The following is a 27758-nucleotide window of genomic DNA, read 5'->3' on the forward strand; positions in this document are numbered from 1 at the left end:
TCACCCACTCCTATCGCTTCACCCGTTCCCGGGTGCTCACCCACTCCCACGGTCTCACCCACTCCTATCGCTTCACCCGTTCCCGGGTGCTCACCCACTCCCATTGCTTCACCCGTTCCTGGGTGCTCACCCGTTCCCACGGTCTCACCCACTCCCACGGTCTCACCCATTCCCGGGTGCTCACCCACTCCTATCACTTCACCCGTTCCCGGGTGCTCACCCACTCCCACGGTCTCACCCGTTCCCGGGTGCTCACCCGCTCCCACGGTCTCACCCGCTCCCGGGTGCTCACCCACTCCTATCGCTTCACCCATTCCCGGGTGCTCACCCACTCCCACGGTCTCACCCGTTCCCGGGTGCTCACCCGCTCCCACAGTCTCACCCACTCCCAGTTGCTCACTCACTTCCCCAGATTGGGATGTCTCTGCTTTCCGCCTTCATCACAATGGAGGACATGGTCATGGTGACCGGGATGGCATCAAAGTAGGAGGAATGTGGGGCCAAGGTGAGGATAGCAGCCTCAGTAGGCAATGCCTGCCGCCCCTTCACAGCTACTCGGTGGAAGCCGCCAGCAAACCACATGGTGCGCATGATGGCCTTGAGCAGGAAGTCCACGACCCTGCAAGAAATATGCAACACTGAGTTCCTGCCTCGGCAGGCACGGAAGGGGCGTGGGGAAAAGATGCTGGGGCCTTGCCAGAGGCACCTGTAGCTAATGTTGCCCACCTGATCTGACAGACAACTGGGGGGCTTTGTTCACCAGAGCAGCCTGCAGGTGAGCACAGCTTCTGAGCATCGATTGCAGACCACATGCCAAGGTCAGAGACACCCACACATTGGATACCAGCAGCTTATGCTAGCACTCAGCCTCGCATGAGAAGAAACCATCAAAGCACACAAACACCTATTAGTGGCTGAGTGCACCTCAGTTGACAGCAGAGGTGGTGCCCTGGGAAGCCTTCCAGACCTCATTCCCTTGGCCACTCTGCCTAGGAGACTGATCACAGGAATCAACATTCAGCTTTTGGAAAGACATAGATGGTCACGAATATAGGAGTGAGAAAAATAGCCTAAACCTAGGTCTTGGTTTCCTGTGATTTAACTTTGAAACATGTGAGAACTTAGGCTCTCAACCCCAAAGGTTTTCCTTTTTTACTCACCCCCAACAAGCACTCAGACATCTTTAAGGACACCCCTGCAGTGACAAGTGGTGTGAGCTGGCCTGGTTGGAGCTTGGTCCCTGGGCTAACCAGGGGACCAAAACATGCAGGAAAAAAGAGAGAGAGAGAGAGAGAGAGAGAGAGAGAGAGAGAGAGAGAGAGAGAGAGAGAGAGCGCTCAAAGCCCTGTTCCTTGATTTTTCCCAAAGTGCTAACTCCCTTGGAGGCTCTGTGGGAGGATCCCTAACAGATCTAAGCAGTGGCCAATCACTGTTGGGTACAGAACCTCCCCTCCCTCGAGGAGTCACCTTTGCTTGGTTGGAGGATAAGCAGCTGCTGTAGTTACCGGGAGACACTGGGGAGCAGACTCAAGGTTCAATCTGCAGGGATGGTGTGACACATGGGTACCTACTCCTCAGTGTCAGCTGGACATTGTGGATGGACTCACAGTAAAACCAGAGAAAGGTGCTGACGAGGATGGGGCATGAGGCTCTGGGAAGGCTAGGCGAATACAGGAGCCAGTGCTGGGAGAGCAAGAGGAAGAGGGGAGCTGGAGAGTAAGCGCCATCGACCCCCAATCTTGAAGACCCTTTATCCTGCTGGTCTTTGTATGGGGACAAAGAGGACAGTGAGCTCTGGGCAAGGTCAGAGGTCAACTTTATAGAAAGGCCAGAAAAGAGAGCTCCAGGGACACGAAGGAGAAGGGGGCAGAATGGGAGCTTAGCATCTCAGTGCTGAAGATGACTTGGGGCTTTGGCCACAGGATGAAGAGAAGACTGAGGAGAAGCACACTGAGGAGGAGGTGCACGAGTCCTGATTCCGTAGCCCACAACCTCGGGTGAAGGACATGCGTGATGTACTCGGGCTCACTAGAATGTCAGGTAGAGGAGAGCAGCTGGTTGTCAGTGCTTAACCAGGTCCAAGTTCCTCTTGCAATCCTAGGATGCCCTGGGAAGCCAGCACTACCCCACAGCGTGGCCTAACCATGGAGGGCTCCGAGAACTGAGGCTGAATTGGGGGTTTTGATATTCTTTCTGCCACAAGCAACAAAAAGAGACATTAAAACTGCAAGAGGAAAAAAAAAAAACCCAAAAGCTGTAGTCAAAATGCAAAGAACGTGTGTAATTTAAAACTTTAAATCACAGGGTGTGGCTGGGGTGCCACAGAGGAAGTTCCCCAGGATGGAGGTGGGTGGAGGGGACTCCTCTCTGGGGGTAGGGGGTAGGACACTCAAGTCCTTCAGTCTCACCGTTGGGGGATGCTGCATTCTATCAACCCAGGAACTGAGTCCTGAGGAGCTCTGGGAACAAGCCCCTTCCCCAGCTGCCAGTCAGTCAGCCCCAAACCAGCAGGAGCACCTGGCTCCCGCCTGACCCACCCTGAGAGTCCTCTGGTGGAAGAGCCGGTCCAGGGGTCAGTGCTAGCGAAAGGCAGCACTATGATTTTTATGACACTTGCATTTTTAAAGTAACTTAAAATAAGCATCTTTTTAAAAACTGTGTCACTCACTGAGATTTTCAGGAAATGTCTGGATGCTCCAACTTCATTCACAGGAGGAAAAAAAAAATCGCCTTTAACATCAATCTGTTCACAACAGCTCTGCTGTGCAAACGTAACCCGAGCCTGGGTCTGAATGAATCTGCGTTGTAACTCAGCAGAGCTTTACTCTGCAGCCGGTTATTTTAAAGCCCGCCTTTCCCTAATTCTGTACCACTACAACTAAGGCTCCTTATTGCCGTGTCTCCTCCTTTCAGAAGTCAAAAGCACCCATGAGAGCCCAGGGCCACAAATCCACCGAGTTCCCACAGATCCGGAATAACGGTGTCTAGGGCTTCATGTGCCACAGCACTCACTGTACAGGCAGGTCCAGTATACATGGGTGCACTGCACACGACACTCTCTACATATGTACACATACTCATCTACATATACTCCAGCCTGTACAATCAAATGATTGCATGCACATCATTCTCTTCTGTGTAGATATGCATGTGTACATACATGCACACATATGCACACTCTAACACATTATGCACTCTACACACACACATTTCAACATGTACACACTTGCGTACTCTTATCTATTCACATATACAGTACAATAGGCATACTCATACATGTTTGCAGTCCAACACACTTATATATGTATATAAGTATGTATGTATACATACTCCCACACCTACATACACACCATCATCTTTATATGTACATGTGCTCTCTAACACATATACATACACACATATTTTACCTGTGTACACTCATCTATGTACATACAGCAACACATATATAACACATATTTCAACATCTAAACACACCCATACTCTCATCTAAATGCACACTCCAACAGGCGCGCACACACACATGCATACTCTCATGTGTGTACATTCATATATGTACATGATTCATAAACACACACTCATCTACACACGTGGGCATGCACCCTTACACACATGTATACACATTCTCTTTCACACAGAATGACATGTACTCTAAGCTGACAAGGATGTACAAAGCTCGAGGGAAACTATGGCCATAAGAAATCAGCCTCTCCCTCACTGCATGTGAAACCTGTAGCCCATCTGTGTGGTGAAGCTGTTGTGAACAGACTGAGTGACTTAGACACCCAGGAACAGAGCTGTTGGAAGTAGTCTGCTGTGCCCCTCTGTAGCTTGCTGAAGCCCAGTGAGTGTGCACTGCACACAGGAAAGGTCAGGGAAGCATGGAGAGCAGGCAGGGGAGGAGTTCAGCCTGAGCCATCCACTTTGACGATGGTCCTGTTGCTCCAAGACTCTTGAGTTGAGATAAGGAAGAGAGAAAAGGGTGATCAGGCCCTTTTGATACCAGGCAGCATATGGAGCAGCAGCAAGTATCTTCAGTCCCTTGTCACCAAGAGCTGACACCTGTTACCCAAATACCTTTAAATCCCCCCAAATCTGCCTCCCAGCTTCTGGACTCAGCTATAAATATAACTTTTATTTGTCAGATGTAATTGTCATCTCAGAGGCTTATGATGAGTAAGCCCACCTTTTCTAATTCTTTCTGAACACCGGCTGGCTGGTTCAACTTAGCTGTTCTGGACCAAATGCGTCTCCAAACTGATTCAAATTGGCTTCTCTTAGCTTCTGGATGAATTACTCTGCTTGGTTTCTGACTCTGGCCATCTGCTCTAATCGTCTAAAGTTGAGAACATTCTCTGGTTCATTCTGTCTATACCTGCAACCTGTCTCCGTAAAACTGCCCACCACCATGTGTGCAATGCTCTCAAGTCACCTGTCTTTCCTGTCTGTCACCGTGAAAGTTGGGTGTGTCCCATTTCTGACTCATTCTGTCATGTCTTTCTCTGATTCATCACTTTGCCCCTCAATTAGACATCACTTTCAAACTTGGCTGCTTCCTTCTACAAACTAACTTTACCTTCATTGTTTGGGATTAAAGATATGTACTAAGGGCGTGTCTCTATTGTAGCCAGAGGGATTAAAGGTGTGTCTGTATTCTAGCCAGATCATACAGACCTAGAAGGTTTTTGAATGTGATCCCTGGCCAGAGCAGCCAGGTTGTTGGATTAAAATTCCTCTATACTAAGCATGCTCAAAAGCAGAATCTAGTTTGGCCTAGATTTGATGTGCCTAGTTATATTTCATACCAGAATCGTATTTTATGATCTTTTGTCACAACAAAGAATGCTATTCAGAGGATTAGGAAAATCTCAGACAAATTTAGAGAGAGGTGAGAGCAGACAACTTCACCCATGACCAGCCTCACTCAATGCTCACACTGGGTGCTCACAGATCTTCAGGTCTGACAGTGATCTGACATCCAGAGAGCTGGAGTTTAGAAGATGAGGTCCCTTCTTGCCTCTCTCCTCAACAAACGTCCTGTGTCCTCACATCAGGCCCTCTCAAGCAAAGAAAGGCTTGGAGGTTTGGGGGAACACTCAGCTCACAGAACACCAAGTGGTGACATTTTAGGCTTTGGGGTCACAGAGCACCCCACACACACACACAACTCATGTCCCTGTGAAAGTAGCGAACGTTCCAGGAGAAGTTATTTGCACAGCAGCCAGATCTGGCCTACGGGCCTCTCTGTCAGTACTTCCAGCAAGGATTTGTTTGTCTTTCTGAGCTGAGAGAGTGTGTTCTTAAGACAACAGCAGAGCATTCTTAGGGCTCTGGCTAAGAAATCTGTGACAGGTGGGAAGACACAAGAAACCACTTAAAGTGTCCATGGCATCTTGACACTGTGCGTGGTTTAATGGAGCGTCCGTTTGGCTGTGTTCTCGGCATACCCATCTTCAGACAGCTGAGGTTCGTGTATAGGCAAGGCCCAATTTTGGTCTTACAGACCTGTAACCTACAGTGACAATGTCCACCCTTCAGGAGGCATGGACTGCCTCAAGGTCCCCACTAGGGCAGGACTGTCTGGCTGCAGCCCATGGTAGCCAGAGCTTCAGTGTTGTCTGGTCATAAAGCAGGCTTAGCATCAGATCACTGGACTCAGTGCAGGCTTGTCTACTTTCAGTGACCCCAGGTGGGTAGGATGTGTCAGCTACAATCTGTCACTCAAACAGTGCTCCCTTGAAACTGCTTAAAATATGCCTGCCTGGAAGGTGTGCTCCTTCCCCAGCCCATGGCACCCACACTGTGAGGGCTGAGGCAGGGACCTGTGTCACGGTGGTGCTGTCCGCTCTGCCTAAGCAGCATATGTTCCACAACTCCCACCAGTAGATCCAGAGCTGGTTTAGGGTGGTCTGGGAGCTCTGGTTTGAATTTTAAGGCCATCAAGAGGCAGGACAGGTTCTGGAACACAGGAGGCCATGGTGGTGGGCATCTCTGTGCTCTGGGACATAGGTACAGCAGCCACATGACCCATAGAACTCTGAAGATGAAGCCTAAAGACCAGAGCAAAAGACAGGAAGGGGGACAAGCTAGTTTCAATGGAAGCAGCAAGAAGATAGCAAGTCCCAGTAAAAGCAGGCTTAGAAAGGGAGACAGTTCCACCCTGACTGAGCAGTGACATTGTGACAATCATGGTATGCATGCATGTGCGTGCACACACATGCACACACACACACACACACTGCAGACACACACATACACTCTGCAGACACATACACACAGACACACACACACTGCACATACACACACTGCACACACACACTCTGCAGACACACACAGACACACACACTGCAGACACACACACTCTGCAGACACACACACATGCACACACTGCACACACACACAACACTGCAGACACACACACACACTGCAGACACATACACACACTGCAGACACACTCTACAGACACAAACACACACTCTGCACATACACACAGGCACACACACACTGCACACACACACATTGCACACACACACTCTGCACACACACACACTGCACACACACACACACACACACTGCAGACACACACTGCAGACACACACACACACACACACTCTACAGACACACACACACACACTGCATACTGCCAGCCAAGAAAGCTACTTACTTCCTCCATAAGGCCAGGGGCTGCTCTGGCTCCTTATCAGGAGGTCCCAGGGAGGCCACAAGTGCAAAAGGCCAGGCCAGCAGCATCATGAAAGCAGCAAACAGGAGCCGGATGGGGAACAGCGTCAGCGTCATGAAAGCCACCTGGGAAAACAGGTGTTATTTTTAAGCACTCCTGCTTGAGAACAGGTTGGAGCTGCCTGCACCCTGGCCTCCTGCAGAGCCAGGTCACAGCTAGCCGATGCACTGTCATCCCTGTGGCACCCGTCCTCTGCTCCTCACTAAACACACTGAGGGGACACTTTGGGGACAACAAGGCAGAGCTTGGCTGGCACTTAGCTCTGCTCAGACCCTGACAGCAACATCCATGTAGAGGATCTGGCACCCAGAGCTGGAACCCAAGCACCCAATGCTGGAGCCAGGCTCCCAGGCCTGCTCAACACATGCCATCCCCTACCTCTCCCTAACATCACTATGGCGGGGCTCAACCCCAGAACACAAGTAGAACAGCTAGGCGTGGTAGCCCAAACTTGAAATTCCAGCACTGGGGATTAGTGGGACTCTGGGGCTTACTGGCCAGCCAGCCTGGCCTACTTGGTGAGCTCCAGGCTCTCAGAAGGACCCAGGGACTCACAGCTCAGGTTGCTCTCATGGCTTCGACATGTATGTGCACTCCTGCAGAAACTGTTGATGTGAGCAGGGACAGCGTATGCAGCCCCCATACTGGTGAAGCACTGAGGGCCAAACCGAGCTGCAAGACCCACCTTGGACCAAAGGACCAGAGGAGTCAGGACAGCCCTCCAGCCAGAGCCCAAGGGAGGTGCGGCTCACTAACCAGCACTTACCTCAGGGCAGTGGGAGGCTACAGGACCAGGCTGTTGTTGCCTGTGTGTCTGAGTTTGGAAGACATGTGGTGGTAGCTCAGCTCCATGGAGCAGAGCCAAATGCTGCATCGTGGAAGGTATTTCTCACAGCCTTAGATTTCAGTGTGGACCCGACACTGAGAACAGTCGATCCACATTCACACCCTTTAAAGGTCCACCAGTCGCACGTGGCCTGAGGACAGGACAGATCCAGCTACCGATATCTCCTCCAACAAATAACTCATTCACTGGGCCAATGACTACATCTGGCATCTGCCTGTCTAATGTCTTTGGAGGTAAGAACATTATCAACACCTCTCCTGCCTCTGTTGGGACATAATGCTTATTCTTATGCAATATGCTAAAATGCTGTGGTCAGGGTTCCTCTAATGTCAGATGCTTGCTTGCAAGGCTAGGAAGTAACCTGCTGGGGCTTGTGTTAGGGGTGCTGGGAGGACGCCTGTCAGGGCTGTGTCAGGGGTGCTGGGAAGACGCCTGTGAGACACCTAGAATACCCTGCTGACCCTGTGCTATTGTAACTGCCTCTTCCCACTGACACATCCCTGCCTAGCTTCTAGGATTTCTAGGATCCCAGCTTTTCAGACTGTGGCTTTTCCCTGGGTTAGTCTTGCTTATTTTCTATGAGGAGTTTTCCCAGAAGCCCTCAGCAGGCTTCCTGACAATGCCAAACTTGAAGAGTTGAGGAGGGAGTCATCTTTGTTGAGCCTGTGGGGAGAGAGATGAGCTAGGGAGGAGGCCCTTCACATCTGTGTGTGCATGGGGGAGGGGAGCAGACAGACCTCAGCGCACTGCAGTGTGTGGGTAGCTGCATGGAGTCATATAAAGTACAGTATGCTGGGGAGGGTCAACAGGCCTCAAGTGTCAGGACCACCTATAGGTGCTTCCTCTGCACTCTGTCTTCATCTTTCCTCAGTGCTGGCCCCTCTAGCCTGTCTGTACCACGGGGAACCCTCCCCCAGGTAACCAAGGCGGGACTGAAGGGGCCTGCCACAGTCCTTCTAGAACCTACTTCCATACCTTCTGTGCCCATCTCCTCAGGCTACCATCTTCAGGAGGACTCTGCATAGCCACTGGTCTCTACAACATCGATGCCCACACTGGTGCAAACCAGTTTGAACAGACTAGAGACCACAGGCCAAGGGAATCGAGAACTGTCCACATCAAGAGCATAGAGTGCCAGAGAGATGCTGGGAGGAAGACGGGAGTCCACTTTCCACACCCAGGAAGCCCAGAGTCATGTTGGATGCTGATCTGTGGCATGTATATGAGAAGGTCTCCACGGCCCATTTTACCAAAAACACACACAATATGGCTGCCCACCAGAGGAGGTTAGGTAGCATGTGCAGACTGGTTACTCTATACAGGAACTGGCCAAGGAAGAGCTAGCCAAGAGTATGAAGGAAGGAAGGGGTAGCCTGGTACAGGGTATAGGACAGATAAAAGAGGGGAGAGACATTGAATAAAGGACTCAGCCAAGCTTCCAGGTAACAAGGTTGGGCTCAAGGTTACAACTCCATGAAAATTCTGCGGACACAGGAGGTGTTGGGCTACTGATCCTGGGCCCTGCAGTCTAGCCTCCCTTCCTAAGACCAGCTGTGGACAGTGGCTACCTATTGACTATAAGGAGCCACATCATTCTTAAAGATGCCAAGCCAAGCAAACCGTGTGGTCATCTCCCCTGTGAGCTGGAAGTGAGTAACTGAACCACAATTAAGTAAGGAGTTACACTGGCCTGAGGCTGTGTTAACTTAAATTGCCATTAAGAGAGATACAGTCTAGATGAATAGGCATGGGTATACACACACAGTCCATCGCAGCAGAGGAGACAGTCTGAATTAGATTTTGAGGGCCCCCTTGGGAGGGAGGTTGTGACCTGCCCCCAGAAAGAGGATTCTGCCCAACAGCATCCACTCCACAGCAATCCCATGAAACACAGGCTCTCTGTGAGGCTGGGCCTGGGTCAAGGACAGGAAGTGTGGAGTGAACTGCAGTGTAGCAAACATAGACACAGTAAAAAGTGGCAAAGGCAGGAGCCCACAGGCCAGGCCAGGGCTTCCAGGAGCCCACAGGCCAGGCCAGGGCTTCCAGGAGCCCACAGGCCAGGCCAGGGCTTCCAGGAGCCCACAGGCCAGGCCAGGGCTTCCAGGAGCCCACAGGCCAGGCCAGGGCTTCCAGGAGCCCACAGGCCAGGCCAGGGCTTCCAGGAGCCCACAGGCCAGGCCAGGGCTTCCAGGAGCCCACAGGCCAGGCCAGGGCTTCCAGGAGCCCACAGGCCAGGCCAGGGCTTCCAGGAGCCCACAGGCCAGGACAGAGCTTCCAGGAGTCCACAGGCCAGGCCAGGGCTTCCAGTAGCCCACAGGCCAGGACAGAGCTTCAAAGTATCAATGAAGACAACAGGCACAAGGGCTGAGGCATGATATACTCAAGGACATCTGCTCATAAGCACACACACACACACACATGCTCACAGTGACACTTACAGTCAGATAAACATTCACACACCCATTGGTAGAGAGTGGTACCAATACACAGGCTCATACACACCAGAATAGACACGGATACATTCACATATGCACTAAACACGTACATACAGATACACATGAACAAACATTCCAATTCATACAACACGGACACACTCATATTTATACACACACTAAACACAAACGCATTATATATACATGCATACACATATACTAATACACACAATGTGGACACATTCATACACACACTGAACACAAATACATACACACATACATACATGTACACAATGGTAGACAGAAACCAATACATGCAATGTGGACAAGGACTAAAATACTGAACACATACGAGATACACATGACCACACACACACACACACACACCGATATACACAATCCACACACACACTGAACACACACACACATGCACTGATATACACAATTCATGCACACACTGAACACACACACACACACACACACACATACATTCACATATATTCACACATTCAGTGTATGGACATACTCACATACAATGACCACACACTCACACATTCATTCACACACCCTGCATAGTTAAACATAATGGTATACATCTATGCCAATATGTATAACCTGGGCATGCTGAACACACACAATTACTCATGTACATACATACACCAACACACATAACATGCATTCTCACACTGAACACATAAATACTACCTTAGCTAAGGTCTTAGTGCTGTGAAGATGACCATGGCAGCTCTTCTTAAAGGAAAGCATTAAATGGGGGCTGCCTTATAGTTTGAGAGGTTTAGATCATTACTGTCATAGCAAGAAGCATGGTGGCATGCAGGTGTGCATGGTGCTGTGAAGGAACTGAGAGCTCTACATCTTATCCACAGGCAGCAGAAGGAGATTGCTACGCTAGGCCTAACTTAAGCATATGTGAAACCTTAAAGCCTGCCTTAACAGTGACACACTCCTCCAATGAGGCCATACCTACTCCAATAGGCCACACCTCCTCACAGTGCTACTCCCTATGGGCCACACATTCAAACACGTGAGTCAATGGGGGCCGTTCCTTTTCAAACCTTCACAGACCCACAGACATACATGCTTTACTCTCTCCACTGTCTCTGGTAGATACCTCTGAACCAGCTCTTACACACGAAGCTGATCACTGCTGAACCCTGACCTAGAATACTCCTCCTATGAGGACTGTTCTTCAGGCAGTCTCCTGTAGACACAGGGCAGGATCAAGGAAGATAAAAAACAGGCAATGGGGCATTAGAGTGGTATGTGTGTGGGGGTGGGGTGGGGCGGATATAGCAAGGCTCAGACAAGGGAGTGATGGATAGAAAAAGGCTAGGCCTGCAAAGAGGATGCTAAGCAAAAAGGAAACCAGGGGGATCAATTCCTGAAGGCCAGCAGGACAAAGACCAGCAATGGTGAGATAATTTTTAAAAGCTTGGCCCTGAGCCAGCAGGATGGCTCGGTGGCCAAGCTTAACAACCTGAGATCAATCCCTAGGGCTTACATTGTGAAATGAGAAAACGTACTCCTGGGGTTGGGGATTTGGCTCAGTGGCAGAGCGCTTGCCTAGGAAGCGCAAGGCCCTGGGTTCGGTCCCCAGCTCCGAAAAAAAGAACCAAAAAAAAAGAACCAAAAAAAAAAAAAAAAAAAAAAAGAAAACGTACTCCTTTAAGTTGTCCTCCGACCTCCACACGGAGGCTGTGTAGCACACATGTCACACACCACACACACACACACACACACACACACACACACACACACACACACACACACGTAATACTAAAAAGTCTGGCCCTCATTCTGGCTCCTTTGAAAAATCAACCTAGAGTCATAGTTGGACACTCTCACGAGCAGTCTTTCCTGGGAGGATGCTAAAGGACCCCCATCTTTGTCTGGGGGATCAGGTGCAGGCCAATTCAGGTTGATGGCCAAGGTCCCATTCAATACCTGGACGAGGCTGGTACCACAATGACCCAGAGCCACTGGCAGAAGGTGTCTGTGCACTCTGGAGGTGGTCATTCTCTTTGCCCCTCTGTCTGGTCTTTGGGCAAGGCCCCTTCTACACATTTAGTCTCAGTAGCTCCACAGCCTTGGCCACCCCAGATTTGAGGGTGTCTTTCTGCCTACCGAGGATATGCCAGGTCTATTAAGGGACCACCACCCACCTCCCACCTACTTCTGGGATCCTTGAAGCTCCTGGAAGGTTCCAGGCCAAGTACGTTCGGCTCTGTGGTTCCATCCAGAAGGTGATGCAGGCTTTGTATGCTCAGTGGGGTTGTGGGTAAGTTCTGTACACTGGGGAGCTGCACTCCTCCATCCATCAGGGAGACAGTCCGAGGCTGCCAACTTCAATGTTGCTGGTGGCAGCAGAGCTGGATTCCACCCTAGGGGCACCACTGGGGGACAGGTGAGCCTAGGTTCTCTGTGGGACAGCTGAGGGTGGAGCTTCAGGTTACACAAGGCACCGAGGGAAGAGCCGAGGCAACAAACACAGGGGCACGGAAACAACAGGGATGGCTCCCCAGCTGCCTGGATGACTTCAGCATTTGGGGTAAACAGAGCTCAAGGGTCAGAGATGGCCAACTGGAAGGGTCCCAGACAGGTGCAACAGTCTGGAGGACACAGACTGGGCAAGGTATTAACACCACAGCCAGAAACTTAGCTGGGACCATGGCAATGAGCCAGGTACATCCAAGTAAACTCAGCCCAAGCCAGAGCATGCTGAACTGTAAAATAAACCAGCAGAGACCCAACCATCACACTTGTCACCATACCACACAGGTGACAGAGACCTGCTACCAGCTTCTGAGGGGTTGGACCAGAAGGCCCCCATGCTACTTCCTCATCCAGAAATTCAGGGTAGGAGCTAGATTTGCTCAGGGATTGGTGGGATGTATGCAAAATGAAGGGCTACTGGAGCCACAAGGGGTTGTCTTAGCAGAACACACAAACCGTCATCCACCCTAGAGGGAAACACATAAAGGACTGCCCTAAATCCTCACCTCCCCTAAGGGGAATGTGAAACACAAGTGGCCCAAGCGTGGAACAAGGCAGCGGTTGGTCAGAGCCCAAGGCCAGGGTTCCAGGAGCAACAGAAAGAACCACTTGGGGACACAGCAGGCACCAGTACGTGGAATCCCTACTTTTCTCAGGGCACACAACTCTCTGACATTCTAGCTCGTAACACAAGGACAGTACTACTACAATGACATCATCCTGGACTTCCTTTACCAGTGGTCGGCAGGGTAACCAAGTCACCAGCATGGTGGCTGAGTCTACACTCCTCCTAGCATCCCCTCCCTAAAGCACAGCTGTCCTGCCCCATAGGGCCAACCCCGGGAGGACAAACAGCCACAGTTGTCTCTCCCTTAGCAGCTCGTTTTGATTTCTCCTACAAGACAATTTCAGAATACAGCCCAAGATGGGCCTCTGACTCTTGGGTTTGGGGCTACTTTACTGAGTCCAGAAGGGAAGGCAGATTTGCTTCCTGTGTATTCAAAACAAACAAACAAAAACAAACAAAACAAAACAAAACCAATCCTGGTAGGCTGGTGGGCAACCTGCACATCTCAAGGCTCTGGGGATACAGCAGTGGGCTTCCCAAATGGGTTACAGAAGAGGTAAAAACTACAGGGATGTCTCCAGGGCACTAAGACACCTGGAGAAATGAGCTCTGGAACCAAGTGTGGGACAACACCCCACACCGGTAACGAATGACTAATGTCTGGTGCGGCATGAAAGTAAAGCCTACCTACAAGAGCTACTGCCCCAAACCGAGAGGAAAGACACACGCAGTCTACTTTACCCTTTCCTATGAGGGTACACTCAAGCTTTAAAAAGCACTATAAGTCACGCACACATTTCTCAGCTGGAAACCCAAGCACATCGTGGAAGCCTACAGCCCACAGCCACCCAGAGCCCCAGGTGACTTCAACTAGACCCAGGCCACACAGAAGCAAGCAGGCAGACAGGCCAACAGGCGACCCCTGCCCTAGGCAGTCCCAGTACTTTAATTAGGTGCTGAGTGACTCTGCTCCTGCTGAACAATGGCTCTGAGGCAGGGAGCTTTCTGAACCAAACCTCAGGAAATAGGAGGAAGAGAACACATCTGTCTTAAGCTGCTGCAGGCGCTTACCTTTTCAAAAGCAGCCCTACCAAGCTGCTCTGACCCCAGCTTCTTTATAGGAACGAGCCCACAGCACCTGCCCACTGCTCTAGTATCCTCTGCACCCTAGAGCCCAAGATGAGGCTGGACACAGGGGAAGGGGCCACAAAAAGAACAACTCAGCAGAGTTATTTACATTGGGTTCATTTGTCCATTTCTCACTGGCATGTTCACGTCCCTGTCGTGATGGCCTTAGACCCCAATTGTGTAGTAGGCGGGAGTTTTCTGATGCTCACGCACAGCTAGGAGCGTCCACGTCTCCACCAGAACTTTCCTCAGAGGCTGTGCTTGTGGCTATTTATAAGTACTTCTTAGTTCTCCCACTCAAATCTAAAATTAAATATAGCTTTTCTAAGATGGAGCTATTTTTTCTTCTAAGCCCTGGGTCCCAGCTCCCCAGGTCTATACCAGGTCCATCCAAGGGTTATCCAATGGAGTCTCAGCCTATGACCCAGTCCAAACAAACTGAGCCTGTCTTTAGGGAAACACTCAAAACTAAAAATCACCTTAGGAACCACATGGGCAATTACAGGAGTGATTTCCTAGAGGGCTAGCTAGCCCTGCTACACACCATTGCGGTCCAGTCCTCACAGCCACTTTGGTCTCACAGAACCGCCCATTTCAAGTATACCACAAGTGTGGAACTCACTTTCACCAACCTCTATGGGTCTGCTGGGAAGATCCTAGAAACTGTCCCAGTTCAGGCCTGTGTACAGCGCCTCACTGCTGGGACACAGATGGCACTGTTGGGGGAAACATCTTTGGGGTGGTACTGGAACACCCTGGCATTTGCCTCAGATTCTGGAGACACTGGTCTGTGATCATGGAAGACTGTGGGCTAAGTAAAGGCAGGCTGCACATGTGGATGTATGAGGGTTGGTCTCCCTTGTCTGAGGTACAATCCTGTTTCCCTATGGCTAGCCACACATGGTTGACTTGTTTGCAAACTACAACACAGGTTAGGAACACACCTCTTCTGGGAGATATGCTATGAGCATATGAAGGGTTGAGCCAGGCCCCAGAGATGGCTCTAGAACCCATAATTTAAAGACCCGGGAAGTCAAACTCATTATGGGCTCAGGTCTCCTCATGCCATTTGTACGCAGCATTACCACCTGGCTATTCCCTGCGCACAGCTGTGCTCCTATGGGCAGGTGCTGGGACTTGGTGCCCACTGAGGAACTGTTCATCTAGTTCAGCAGGCTCCCACAGCACAGGTTCTGCTAGGTGGGGTGTTAGGTAACCTTCGCCCTGTGCAAACCCCCATATAGCAGGGTAGGCTATATAACTGTCTCAGCACAACCCATCCCCAGCAGGAAGGGTCCAGGCCTGGCCCTGTCGTCTGTGCAGTCCGAGGAAACACTACATAACCACACAGTGCAGCCTTCCGTGGGAAAGAACCAAGGCACCAGACACACAAAGGGAGAGTAACGGGGAGGCCTGGGAACCTCAAGAGCAGGCTCTATCAGAGACACTGCAGTGTCAGAGACAACCTGAATTCCAGATAAGCTCAGAAGAAACACCCTAAGCACACCCAGGTGTGGCCTTCTCGCTCTAAGATAAAGAAATTAACACACTGGGAGCAGTCACCCTGCCTCGAGGTGGGGGTGAAGGTGGAGTAGGGTTAAGGGAGCATCCCGAAGCCAGAGGGCAAAGCAGGCTAGGTGTCAGGAGAGTGCTCTGACCGCCTGCCTCAGCTAGGCAAGTCCTTTCTACCTCTACTCTTCAGCCTCATTATGGAGGCCTCTGGGCTTTGAGAGCCCTGTAGACCAGTGCTCGAGGTCAAGAACCTAAAAAAGGCTGAGCTCCCATCAGCGCTGTGGCTTACAGATACAGATCCTAGGTACCCCTCCCTCTGGCCAGACTGAACTGCCTTCTCCCTGTTGGAAGCCTGGGGGACTGAACACTTAACCAGCCTTTTCCCCCCGCATGCTGTCTGAACAGCAAGCTTCCTAAAACTGCAGCACAGAACCCCATTGCTGGCAGACCCCTGTACTAACACACGGGTGATGTGACTGAATGGACAGACAGACATGTAATGGAAGGACCTGCCACTCAGCAGACACATCTCAACACCTGTGATGTTGAATGTGGCCAAGAATGGGACACACCAAGACCGGGCACTGATGAGCACAGGGGGAAGCCATGGCAAGAGGACAAGTGTGTGGGGGGTGGGCATTCACTCTGAAAGGTCTCTGCAGTGACTAGTGGGTTCCAGAAAATGGGCAGAAGTCAATGTCCCAAACAAAGGAGCAGTAAGGGCGAAGGTGGGAGGGCCCAGGTTGGGCAGCATACATGGCTATTCAGGACAATGCTTATTCTCTGACTTGGGACCATCCTGTCAGGCATCTGGCCTTGGTCTGGCTTCAGGGGTCTCTCTGGGCTTTTCTCTCTTCTTCCTACACATGCAACTGTCAACACAGGTCTTGTGTCTCAATGTGTGATTGCGTGTGCATATTCCCGTGTGTGCATGTGTGTTTGTGGAGGTAGGTGGGTGGTGAATGGTGGCTCTGTCCTTCTGGTCCCTGTGGTTATGTTCTGACAGTCTTGTAGCCTAAGAAGTGAAATACTGCAGCAAAATAAACTGTAGCTAGGGTCCTGCCAGGGTGGCCGGCCACCCCAGGGCCGTGCCCAAGCAGAAAGTTCTGAAGACATACATTTGGGGGCTATGTACTGCCTTCCAAGAATGAGACTCAAAAACAGAGACTGGGGGCTGGAGGGATGGCTCAGTGGTTAAGAGCACTGGCTGCTCTTCCAGAGGTCCTGAGTTCAATTCCCAGCAACCACATGGTGGCTCACAACCATCTGTAATGGGATCTGATGCCCTCTTCTGGTGTGTCTGAAGATAGTTACAGTGTACTCATAAACATAAAATAAATCTTTAAAAAAAAAAAAACAAAAAAAAAAAAAACAGAGACTGGCCCTAAATCCCTCTCCAGAGCCACAGGGACTCAATGGCAGTTGACCTACTTTAGGGAGCACTAGAGGCAGGACTCCCCATAATTACAGTTCTCCAAAAGTGAGCTTTCCAGGCACTCAGCTCAATACCACGTGTAGAAACAACTCGAACTATGAGGAACAGGTGGTGCTGAGACAGGAGCCCTGCCAACAGCTTCCCGGGTCTGCGTCCCTACAGGAGGCCCAGGCTACCTATGGGTGAGCAGTCCAGTCTCAGGAGACTAGACTCAAGTTGAAGGGCTTGCTTCTGCTGGTTCCCACAGATCCTGCCTCTGCTTATTGGGGACGGTGGGTCTGAAAAGAGGTAACTTCAACTATCAGCTGTCATAGAAGTGCCTGCTTATTAATACACTGATCCTTCTTCCAGTCATTCATGCAGTGTCCAGGACGTGGAGGCCCTGTCTAGGGATACTATCCAGATACGGCTCACGAGGAACCATGCTCTCCCCAATCCAAGCACTATTTTCACATTCTAACTCTACTACTGAGAGGTAGGGACACTCAGCAGCACTGTGTTGTCTGGGCCAGTGGTCACGGGGGCTGGAACCCATGAATATCAGACAACAAAAGGGCAGGGGACTCCTGAGAGAGCTTCAATAGTAGAAGTCTACCATGTAGTGGGAGAGACAGACCTGAGAATTATGTAGGGATTCACTCTGGTCCCATCTTCCATGAGGATCCAGGACTCAGGAGACAGATTCACCCCAATCTGTGGCTGTCCACTGCCCACTGCCTGGGCTGAGTAAGGGAATCATTAGATTCAAGCCCCAGAGCATTGTAGCTGCTTTCACTGGCAGACAGGTCATTTGGAAAGAGGGAAGTTCACAAGCCCCACTGTGGGTAGGAGGGCCGCCTATATAACCTGTGTGGGTGGGAACCCCTGTTCCTAGCACTCCCTGAGCTCCCTGACCACAGCACCACCCTCCCCACACCACCTGCAAACACAGAAGGCTCCACTAATACACCTTAATCTGTTTTAGCTGGCAGGAAAGAGGTTTATGGGGACTGTGTCCCAGAGACTAGTTATTCCTCTGAAGGACAGAGTCCACTTGATCCCATGCCTCTGGAGAGAAGACAGTTTCCACCTCACTGACCATTGGAGTTACTTGGTCTCACGGTGCTGGCCAGAATAAAGAGTCCTAGGAGGCGTCGGGGAGGATGAAGCCTGTTTGGGAGGGGGCTTAGTTTTTGGGAACTTTTGAGGACAGATGAGAAAGTCAATAGAAAAACCGGCAGATTTTTCTATTACAAAGTAACCAAGGACTCCTTCCTGTAGGTAAGAGACTTCCTTGGGCAGGTGGACCTGGGTTTGATCTGTCCATGGGCCTTGTCCCTTACTGGGTAAGTTGGCAAGCAAAACAACTCTAAGAGACTCCTAGAGTATGGCACTTGCTGCTGACCCAGCCAGAGGCATTTCTGCATAAGCGCTCCTCCCTACTACATGGTCAAGAGCCAGCCCTTGCCTTCCCAGACTTTAGATCAGTCCAGTTCTACGTCTACTTCGACAGTTAAAACTGCGTTTTAAAAATGCCTGTAGATGGCAAATAAGTTCTTAGGAAGAAATTAAGTCACTTTTCAGGCTCTAAAGCAGACATAACTGGGCGGTAATGTGCTCACCCAGGAAAAGAGCTGTCCCCAACATTAATAATGGTCTGCCCAAGTGGCATGTCCCAGGTTAAGTCACAACTAATACCACCACCCATGACATGGGCAGTGTGCTTAAGGGCCACCACATGGAAAACAGCCCAGGAGCACATGGATTAACTTAAATTCATTAAAAAGAATTGCCATGGTGATACAATGTAACATGGGCTGCCATCACACTAAAACGTCACAAACACTCCACCCCCCAAACTGGGTACTTCTCTCCCAGCTCAGGGCCCATTTCCACAGTAATTCACATCTGGATTACAGGTTAGAGGAGCCAGGGAGACATCAGGAACTCTAGCTCCGGAGTGGTAGGGATGCTCTTAACATACTGCAGCAGACCCACGAGGGTTGAGTGCAAGAGCAACTGTGATTCTGGTCATATGGGTTGGTCACACATTTTCCTAGGTTACATCCAATGAAAGTAGCTATGGAGGAGACCCATGCTCAGACAAGAGGAGAACCCCTGGGTCTAGCATGCTGGAACGCAGCTTTGAGAGACGCAATTTGATGAAAAATCGACTTGGACACTCAAGCCTCAGGGATCCGGGAAAGGAAGCCTGGGGAACCTTCTCAGACACTGTATGGGAGTGCACACCTGCACTGTGGGCACTTTGCTAGGGCTGAGGGTGGTGTGGAGGGAGGTACAGGACACAAGTGCCTGACAAAGGCTGCAGCTGGGCCCAGATGGCCATCGTTTAAGGCACAAAACTCCCAATCTTTAAAAATGCTAAACACAGGCTAGCGGGATGGCTCACTGATTAAGCGCTTTCCACTCAACTGTGAGAAAGTTTGGGGTCCCCTGAATCCAAGTGTGTTAGTGTTTCTTTTGCTGCGTTGGAACACCAGGGCCAAAAGGCAAGCTGGGGAGGAACGGGTTCATTCGGTGGCTCACACGTTCAGATCACAGTCCATCGTTGGGGGGAAGTCAGGACAGGAACTCAAGGCTTGGCTGGAACTGGGAGGCAGGAGCTGATGCAGAGGTCACAGCCTCCTTTCTTCTTCTTCTTCTTCTTCTTCTTCTTCTTTTTTTTTTTTTTAAAGATTTATTTATTTATTTTATGTATATGGGTACACCGTAGCTATCTTCAGACACACCAGAAGAGGGCATCAGATTCCATTACAGATGGTTGTGAGCCACCGTGTAGTTGATGGGAATTGAGCTCAGGACCTCTGACTGAGCAGTCAGTGCTCTTAACCACTGAGCCATCTCTCCAGTCCCTGTTTTCTTACAAAACCCAGAACCACCAGTCCAGGGATGGCACCACCCACCATGGGCTGGGCCTTCCCCCACTGATCACTAATTGAGGAAATGTTCTACAGCTGGATCTCATGGAGGCCTGAGGCCTCGTCTCAACCGAGGCTCCCACCTCTCTGAGGATTTTAACTCGTGTCAAGTTGACACACAAAACCAGTCAGTACACCAAGAAAATTCCTAGCGAGTGTAGCAGCTCACCTGTAACCATAGCCTCGTGAGGCGGAGATAGGATCCCCAGAGCAAGCTGACTAACAGAATGACTAGCTGAGCTCTGGGTGTAATGAAGAGACTACGCCTCACTGAATGAGGTGGACAAGCTATTGAATATGATTCCCAACACCAACCTTGGGCCTCCACAGGCGTGCGCAACCACATGCTCACACCCCGACAGAAGTGGGACACACAAAAACATGTACACACACATTTAAAAAAAAAAAAAAAAGAAAGGGAGACACATAGTTCGGTTGCACAAAGATATAGTTGCATCAGTGTTGGCAACAGACTAAGATTGCCACAGGAAGACGTGTACAGAAGAGCCGCATCCCGGAGCAGCTTGCAAACAGCCTCAGGCTTCAAGTCTGTCCTGAGAGTTTCAGGCTGCTGTGTGCATATGGAAGTCACTAACACTGTCTGCTCGCAGGAAACTGGCACAGGCCTAGAGGGTTATTGGCTGACCTGGGGTTGCCAGCAACCACAGAATCCCTTAAACTGTATGCCTCTAAGCCCATTTCACAAGTTAGGTATAGGTCATTGTTACTTGAATGAATGGTAACTCATTGACCACTTGGAGATGGAAAGGGTTACATTCAATTTAAACCCAAAGCCTTACATAGGAAAACACCAGCCAGTGAGTGGTTCCTTTTGGTACACTATCCCCCAAGCAGTGGGTGAGGAAACTGTGAAACCAGCTGCATCCAGCAGGGAACCACAGAGAGGGGAGGTCTTGACATCACAGCAATCTTGAGGCCAGAATGGTACACACCTGCAAAGGTGTGTGCTCTGCTGGTCTCTGGGAGCTGTGACCAGGGCCATGGTGAGAGGAGACTCTCCAGGATCAGCTCCCGTCTGTGCTGTGGAAAGTGCGACTCTACCTAGGCCTCGTGTGGAGCCTAGTGCGGAAAAAGTAAAGGACAGAGTCAACAGGAGAACAAAAGCCAGCTGCTGCTGCTAACACTGAAGAACATGAAAGGGAAGCCCACAGAGGGACTACAGGCTTGCTACAGTTAAGGGTTCCCTGTAAAGGCAGGCAGACATCCACGCTGAGGTACACCACACTCCTGTGAGAGAGGGGCAGTTCAGAACCTGGGCCTGCATACCCTCATCTGAGACTCAGGATGGCTAGGTACTGTGTAGCCCAAGTCAGCTACTCCAGCATCTCTCTCCCCCTCCTACAAACCCTCCCTGTCCAGTGTTCGCCCAGTGTCTGCTGTCCATAAGACTGTAGAACACCCGCACCTCCATGCAGCACGGTGAAGTGTAACAGGATCTTTTAACTACAGACCACTCCTCACTAAGTCTCCTGTAGTGTCCAGAGGCCCAGTGGGCAGGAAGAGTCAGCAGGACACCGCCATCCTTGTGCCCAGATGCCTGGAGCCTGGAGACTAAACATAAAACATCAGCTGTTTACAGGAGTGGCAGGATGTGTGCTGTCAGGATGGCATCACCATTCCTCCCGGGGCCAGGCCACAGCCACAGCCACAGTCCAGCTGTGCACTGCCATAGCTCTGACACCAGAAGAAAGGCGGGCCATAGGGGACTCCCAGTATTTATGCAAATTCCACTCAGGGCTCTGAAGTTAGAGGAGGTCACATGACCTCACCATCACCAGGGATGAGCCTGGGTGCTGTGGGTTCCCAGTGTCCTCTGACCATGCCACTGAACAAGGACGGGGCTCCAGCAGAAGGTGGCTCTGCTCTCCAGGAAGTAAACTCAGAGATCTAGGTAAATTTCAAAACTGGGGAAGCCCATCAGAGCTGAGACTGGAAATGCTTGTACCACAGAGCCCAAGGGAAGTACCCCAAAAATCCTGAGACAGAAAAGCACATTATGACTTCAAACATAAAGAACTGTACAGAACTTTAGCTGACAGTCTTCTGAGGCTTTTTCTTCATCGCCATCTTTGCTGTAACCAGAAGCAGTGAGCACTTCGGCCCCAGTGTACAGACCTTGGTCTGTTATTTTCTATCCACTAAATGCCTAAGCTGCTTGCTAAATCTGTAGTTAAGTGACAGATGGGCTGCTAGAGGCTGAGGTGGCCTGTGTGTCCTTAATCCAAAGCTATACACTCACCCCTCCCAGGGCAGTGGAGAGCCACTCCGAGCTGGAAGTGCCTGAGCTTCAGCCTAAGGGAAGTGGGATTCTTTTGCTTTAAGGATGAGTTATCTACCCATCCTCTAGAAACTTTTCAACAGAGCCTTCTCCAAAAAGAAAGGCTCTGCAAAGCATGGCTTGGGGAACGTTCAACAGGAATTCTGAGAGCCTTTATAAACATGCTCTTTAGCCACAAGCTGTAGACACCCAAGCAGTCACACACACCAAGGTTCTGGGCATGGCTTTATGGGCACATGCTTTTGAGCAACAAAGACCTGGCCCTAGAATCTGACTAAGAGTGTTAAGATTGTGACAAGCATGGGCACATAAGGAATGGGGGGCTAGGTTTCTGGGAGAAAGATGTTCTATCCAGACTGAGTTGAGGCAGTGTACACAGAGTGGGAAGGGACAGGAACATAAAGTAGGGGGTGGGGACAGAGTGATCAGGAGATTAGGATAGGGGTGGAAACCTACCAAGATGGGTAAAAGCAGGCTAATAAGACTAGGATTGAAAAGAATGATTGGGAATGGATTGTTTAAGGTGATTGGGGTGGGATGGAATAGGGTGAACCGGGGTGGACTTGACTTGGGAGGGGCCTCAAATCCACACAGGCAACAGATCCAGGAGGAGGAAGGAAGGTCCACTGGTTTCACAAGTGACCCAGGATAGTGTTGTAGGGTAGGAGGTTATGGAATGAAACTGAGAGTAATAAAGTTCAACTATGACTGCACCCTAAGTCCTCCTGCTGGGCAAAGTCCCAGGCAGTGAGGACCAACTGACAGCAGCAGAGGCTCCAGGAAAAGCCCCACAAGCTCCAGACACAAGCTGGAGAGGACAAGACCTGGGGGCCAAGATGAAGCAACCCTGTCTTTACACTCTGTTCAGTTCTCCTGACCATCCCATTCCTATGGGTGAGAACCAACCTCATGAGATGCTTTGAGAAGAAGCCGGTGCTTGGGAAAGTAACAACTTCAACAGCCTTCACAAACTTTTCCCTAATATTATGTCTGATAAGTTACACATTTAGAAACACCATCTCCTCCCAGAGCTACTCCTTCATAGTTGGAAATACTACTCTGCCGGCAAGCCACAGAAGTCTGAAACTGAAACCTGTTCATACTCGAAGAAGGGTCCCAGAAGTGACCACAGCACTACAGACCTGGTCCCAGAGTAGGAAAGGTCCCACGTGCCAAGGTCTCACGGTGAGAATCACAAGAACAGATGGCAACTGTGCCTAGATCTAGGTCCGGGCTCACTACCGTCCAATCGCGGCACACAGGTTCCTTCTCACGTGGGAACTAGGTTGTATAAAGTTGATTCTGGGCACAGCCAGCCCAAGGGAGCATCGCTAACAACCGAAACAGTGTACTAGACACAGGAAACAATCTGCAAATAGGGATGTGGAAATCATCCCACTGGGTTATGCCATGGGCCCCGCACGTCCGCTGCTCTAGGTGACAATCCAGGTTCCGATACTAGGCCACGGAGACACACAGTAGGCCTCCTAGCTGAGCGGAGATCCTGGAAATGGGCTGCCGTTGAGAAGACCCTCCCACCGCCGCCCACCAACAGGCCTCCTGCTGGCGGGAACACGCGCCAGGCCCGGGATGAGGGTGCAGGGCCCAAGGGATGGAGTGCAGGGTCCGGTACCAAAACCAAAGAGGGTGTTAAGTCGGCTTGCACGCAGGCGGCGGGAAGCCCGACGCAGGCGGCGGGAAGCCCGACCCAAGCGCGGGCTAGAAGAGTGCAGCAGGGGAGGGGTGCGGCTCTCGGAGGACCAGGCGGAGCCCAGCCCCTCCCCACCGCATCCCAGGCTCAACCTGGATAGAGTACAGCAGCGCTGCGGAGAACCTACCTGGGCCTTCTGCAGGGCGCTCAGTCGCAGCTCGTGCACGAAGGGGTTCCGCCCCGGGGGCGCTAGCCGTCGCGCGTCGCCGGCCCCAGAGCTGGAGGAAGGGGCGGCCCGCGGCCCGCGACCCCGCAGCCTCATGGCGGCTCGCGCCTGAGCAAGGAGTGGAGCAGATGGAGCACAGCCGACCGAGCTCAGCGGAGCGGAGCCAAACGCAGGAGAGCCGAGAGCTGCAGAGCTAGCAGAGCGCGCGGGAGAGGGCCTAGGATGCGCGGCCGCCCGGAGGCGCAGGCGCGGGAGGGGCTGCGTGACGTGGGTGGGACCAACGGGATGCCCCGCCCCGACCGCTCTGGGCTATGAGTGCGCCTGCGCATCTTAGGGCTCCTGGACTTACCTAGAACCCGGGGAATCCTGCGAATTTGCATGTGTAAGGAGACCTTGAAATTTGGGTGGCAGGAACGAAACTTGGGAGCGCGGAGACAGTGGAGGACCCTAGTGATAAATTTGAGCCGATCTGCGCCCAAACCTGCTACCTTGGAGCGACCTCGGACTGTGCCAGGCCGGCTTCTCAACACAGCACTGTCCTCACAGGCAGCTTCCTTCCTTTAACCACTGTAATCCATCAGTGGCTATCGTGAAAGAAGATAGGTTAGGGGACCCGAATTTGTATCACACCATTAACTAGGGCTCGAAATAGCCTTCCTGCTAAAATGTATACATTTGAGTCACTGAATGCCTTTTGTAGTACTTTGTATCGTGTTTTAAAATAGGATACAAAGTAGCTTTCCGATCAAAATGTGCACATTTGAAAAGTTAATGAAATGCCTTTTGTAGCAACACGAGGTGCATTTACTTGTAAAGCTCATAGAACCCTCAACAAGTAGGTACCACGAGACAGAGGGTCTAGCCTCAGTCACCAGACAAGAGGAAGGAGCCAAGTTCTGCCTAATCCCAGATACCCTTGGCTTCCTGTCTAACCTCCCCAAAGTCCAAACTTCCTGTGGACACCAGAGCTCTGAGAGACTCCACCACATCCTCTCACAGAAGCCTGTTCATAGAGCGACCAGAGCCTCTGATAACTCCTGACACAAGTGTGACCGTGATGAGCCCCTTTCTGTGTTTTGAGAAGTTGGCTAGAAAGAAAACGCTTGTGCAGATCTTGTCACTTCAAAGCTTTGTCTTGTATTGGACACCTGACATTAACTCCAGACCCCCTTATCCCCTCTGTAAACTGAGCTGTGCAGCAGCTGCAGTACACATAGCCTTTTCTCTGGGCTAGGAAGGCCATGGCAATCCTTAAGGACTAGGAGCAACCCTAATACTCTGATAGGTTGTCCTGTGTCCTAGCCATGATCCACTGATCCTAGCTCTTAATTCCTATTTGTTCCCGTCTCAGACATGGGAGTGCAGCATCCAGGGATATTCAGCTTCCTGTCAAGAAAATCCTAGGCACAAAGGCCTGTCAGCCCAAGGAGGACAGGCTGGCTAGGTGCCACCTGAAGTCTACAAGCAAAGAAGCCTGAGGGTATCCTTGGCCAGGATTTCAGTAGCCTCAAAGCTGGGTCTTAGAGAGTTGTGAACATCTTGTGTAGCTGTGTTAGCCCAGTGGAAAGAAAATCTTTTGCAGATGATCATGATGAATTTAATAGATTGTTGGGACCCATCCAGTATTAGGGATGTCTTTAAGAATGGAAAGTTTGAACGAGGAAACAAGTGCAGAAAGGGGGTACTATGTAAGACCAGAGTTTTCCTGATAGAGTCTGCTCAGCCACTGGAAGCTAAGAGAACTGGATTAGCCCTCCCTTAGAGACATCAGGGAGAGATGTTTCTGCTTTGATCTTGGAGGTCTATCTTTTTGAGTTGTGAGAGGATGCAGCTGTTTTTTCAGCCCAGTTTGTAGTCAATTGTTCACAGCCCCAGGAGGTTCACAGAACAGCATGAGTCCATGAATGGATTGGGGGGAGTGGGGAGAGAGCACCCTGTCCCAGCCCTGCAATCTAAGCAAAGTGAATAGGCTAGGCAGGTCAGTGTCCCATTCCCAGGAGAGGACTTACCTTCACTACCTGTCCTGCTCTACCTTTGAGGAAGCCCCATGGGAAATGTGGCCTGGTGGAAACTCACAGTGGATGGTCAATGAAGCATGTTTTGAGAAGCCTGGGGGAAGGAAATGGTTTGTTTAGAGCAGGTTTTGGTGAGACACAGAGGCCAGAAAGTGACTGTCAAAGGAAAACACTCCTGCTCACAGATCAACGAACATCAGAGGGTCAAATGGGGAGTCTTCTGTCTTGGGCTTTTTGTACTGCTGTAATAAAACACTCAGGAGTGGATGTTGTCTAAGGCACAGAAAATTATTCTCTAACACTCTCAAGCTTGAAATAGGAGCCAGCAGGCTTGAAGTCTGATGGAACCAATCTCTGCTTCCAAGATGCCGCATGAGCTGAGAGGGACTCCAAGTCCTCACGTAGCAGGAGAGTGGCAGAGTGAAAACTGCAAGCCCTTTTATAGCGGTAGTGGCAGGAACTATTTCCTTCCCTCTCCCTCACATTTATTGTGATAGTCTTTCACTGCCTTTGTGAGATGGGAGTGCAGATTGGGGGTTCAGACCTTTCTTATTCAATGCTGTCCATTTTCTTATAAGCATGTCTTTGTCTGCATCCCACCAAGGCTGGCCTGCTGGTTTTCCACTTTCCTCTGGTTTTTTTAATTTACTTTCTGTTTTCCCTGGTGGTCTCTTTGACCCATGAGTTGTTTTGTTAGCTGCCTATTAATGTCCAAATATTTGGAAAGGTGCCAGGCACATTCCTGTCGTTAATTTTAATAACTCCTTTGTGGTCACAACACATAGGCTCTGTGAGCACACTACACTTGTGGCCTGTAATTATGCATTTGGGGTGGAGTGTTCTGTGAATGCTGGTGGGTTGCATCGGCACATATTTTTGTGCAGGTTCCACATCGTCCTACAGTCGCTCTGTTAATTATGGAGGCAAAGCTTATTCTGGCACTTTCCTATTTTATTTTGAATCCTTTTAGCTCTTGTCTTCTGTATTTTGCCACAATGTCATTAGGTACATACACACTCAGAGGGATCATTTCTCCACTAATCAACTTCCTTATGGTCACCCACTGCTTATGGCCATGCTCCCCCATCTTGTTAACACACTTTTCTTTTAACCGACCTCAAAATCCAGTCCTTCTGGATTTATTTAGATACACGGGATTGGTGGTTCATCAAAAAACTCTGGCACTCAAGATCATTCAAGAAGCCGAGACAGGAGGAGCTCTGTGATTTTCAAGGACAGCCTAATGTACATAGTAAGACCCTTGTTTAAAAAAAAAAAAAAAAAGCAACCCCAACCAAACCAAATCAAACCACACCACACCAAATCACACCAAACCACACCACACCACACCAAACCACACCAGACCACTGCACACCACCACACCATACCACACCAAACCACACCACACCATACCAAACCAAACCAAAGCAAACCAAACCAGCAGTGTTCATTTAGACCCTCTGCATCTGAGGTG

At 50.6% G+C, this 27758-nt stretch overlaps 1 protein-coding gene across 1 annotated transcript in view; it reads right to left on the reverse strand.

Moving 5' to 3' along the window:
• The window catches only part of Lpcat1 (lysophosphatidylcholine acyltransferase 1), a 50330-nt gene extending 25828 nt beyond the window's left edge, over positions 1 to 24502 (reverse strand). The window contains exons 1-3 of the mRNA NM_001100735.1: positions 24231 to 24502; positions 6662 to 6804; positions 405 to 619 (exon numbers count right to left, since the gene is read on the reverse strand). Of these exons, the coding sequence (NP_001094205.1) occupies positions 405 to 619; positions 6662 to 6804; positions 24231 to 24365 (493 nt within the window). The 5' untranslated portion in view covers positions 24366 to 24502. The remainder of the gene's footprint in view (positions 1 to 404; positions 620 to 6661; positions 6805 to 24230) is intronic.
• Between the last annotated feature and the right edge of the window lie 3256 nt (positions 24503 to 27758).

Source organism: Rattus norvegicus, chromosome 1, assembly GCF_021556685.1.
Source record: "Rattus norvegicus strain SHRSP/BbbUtx chromosome 1, alternate assembly SHRSP_T2T, whole genome shotgun sequence".
Lineage (NCBI taxonomy): Eukaryota > Metazoa > Chordata > Mammalia > Rodentia > Muridae > Rattus > Rattus norvegicus.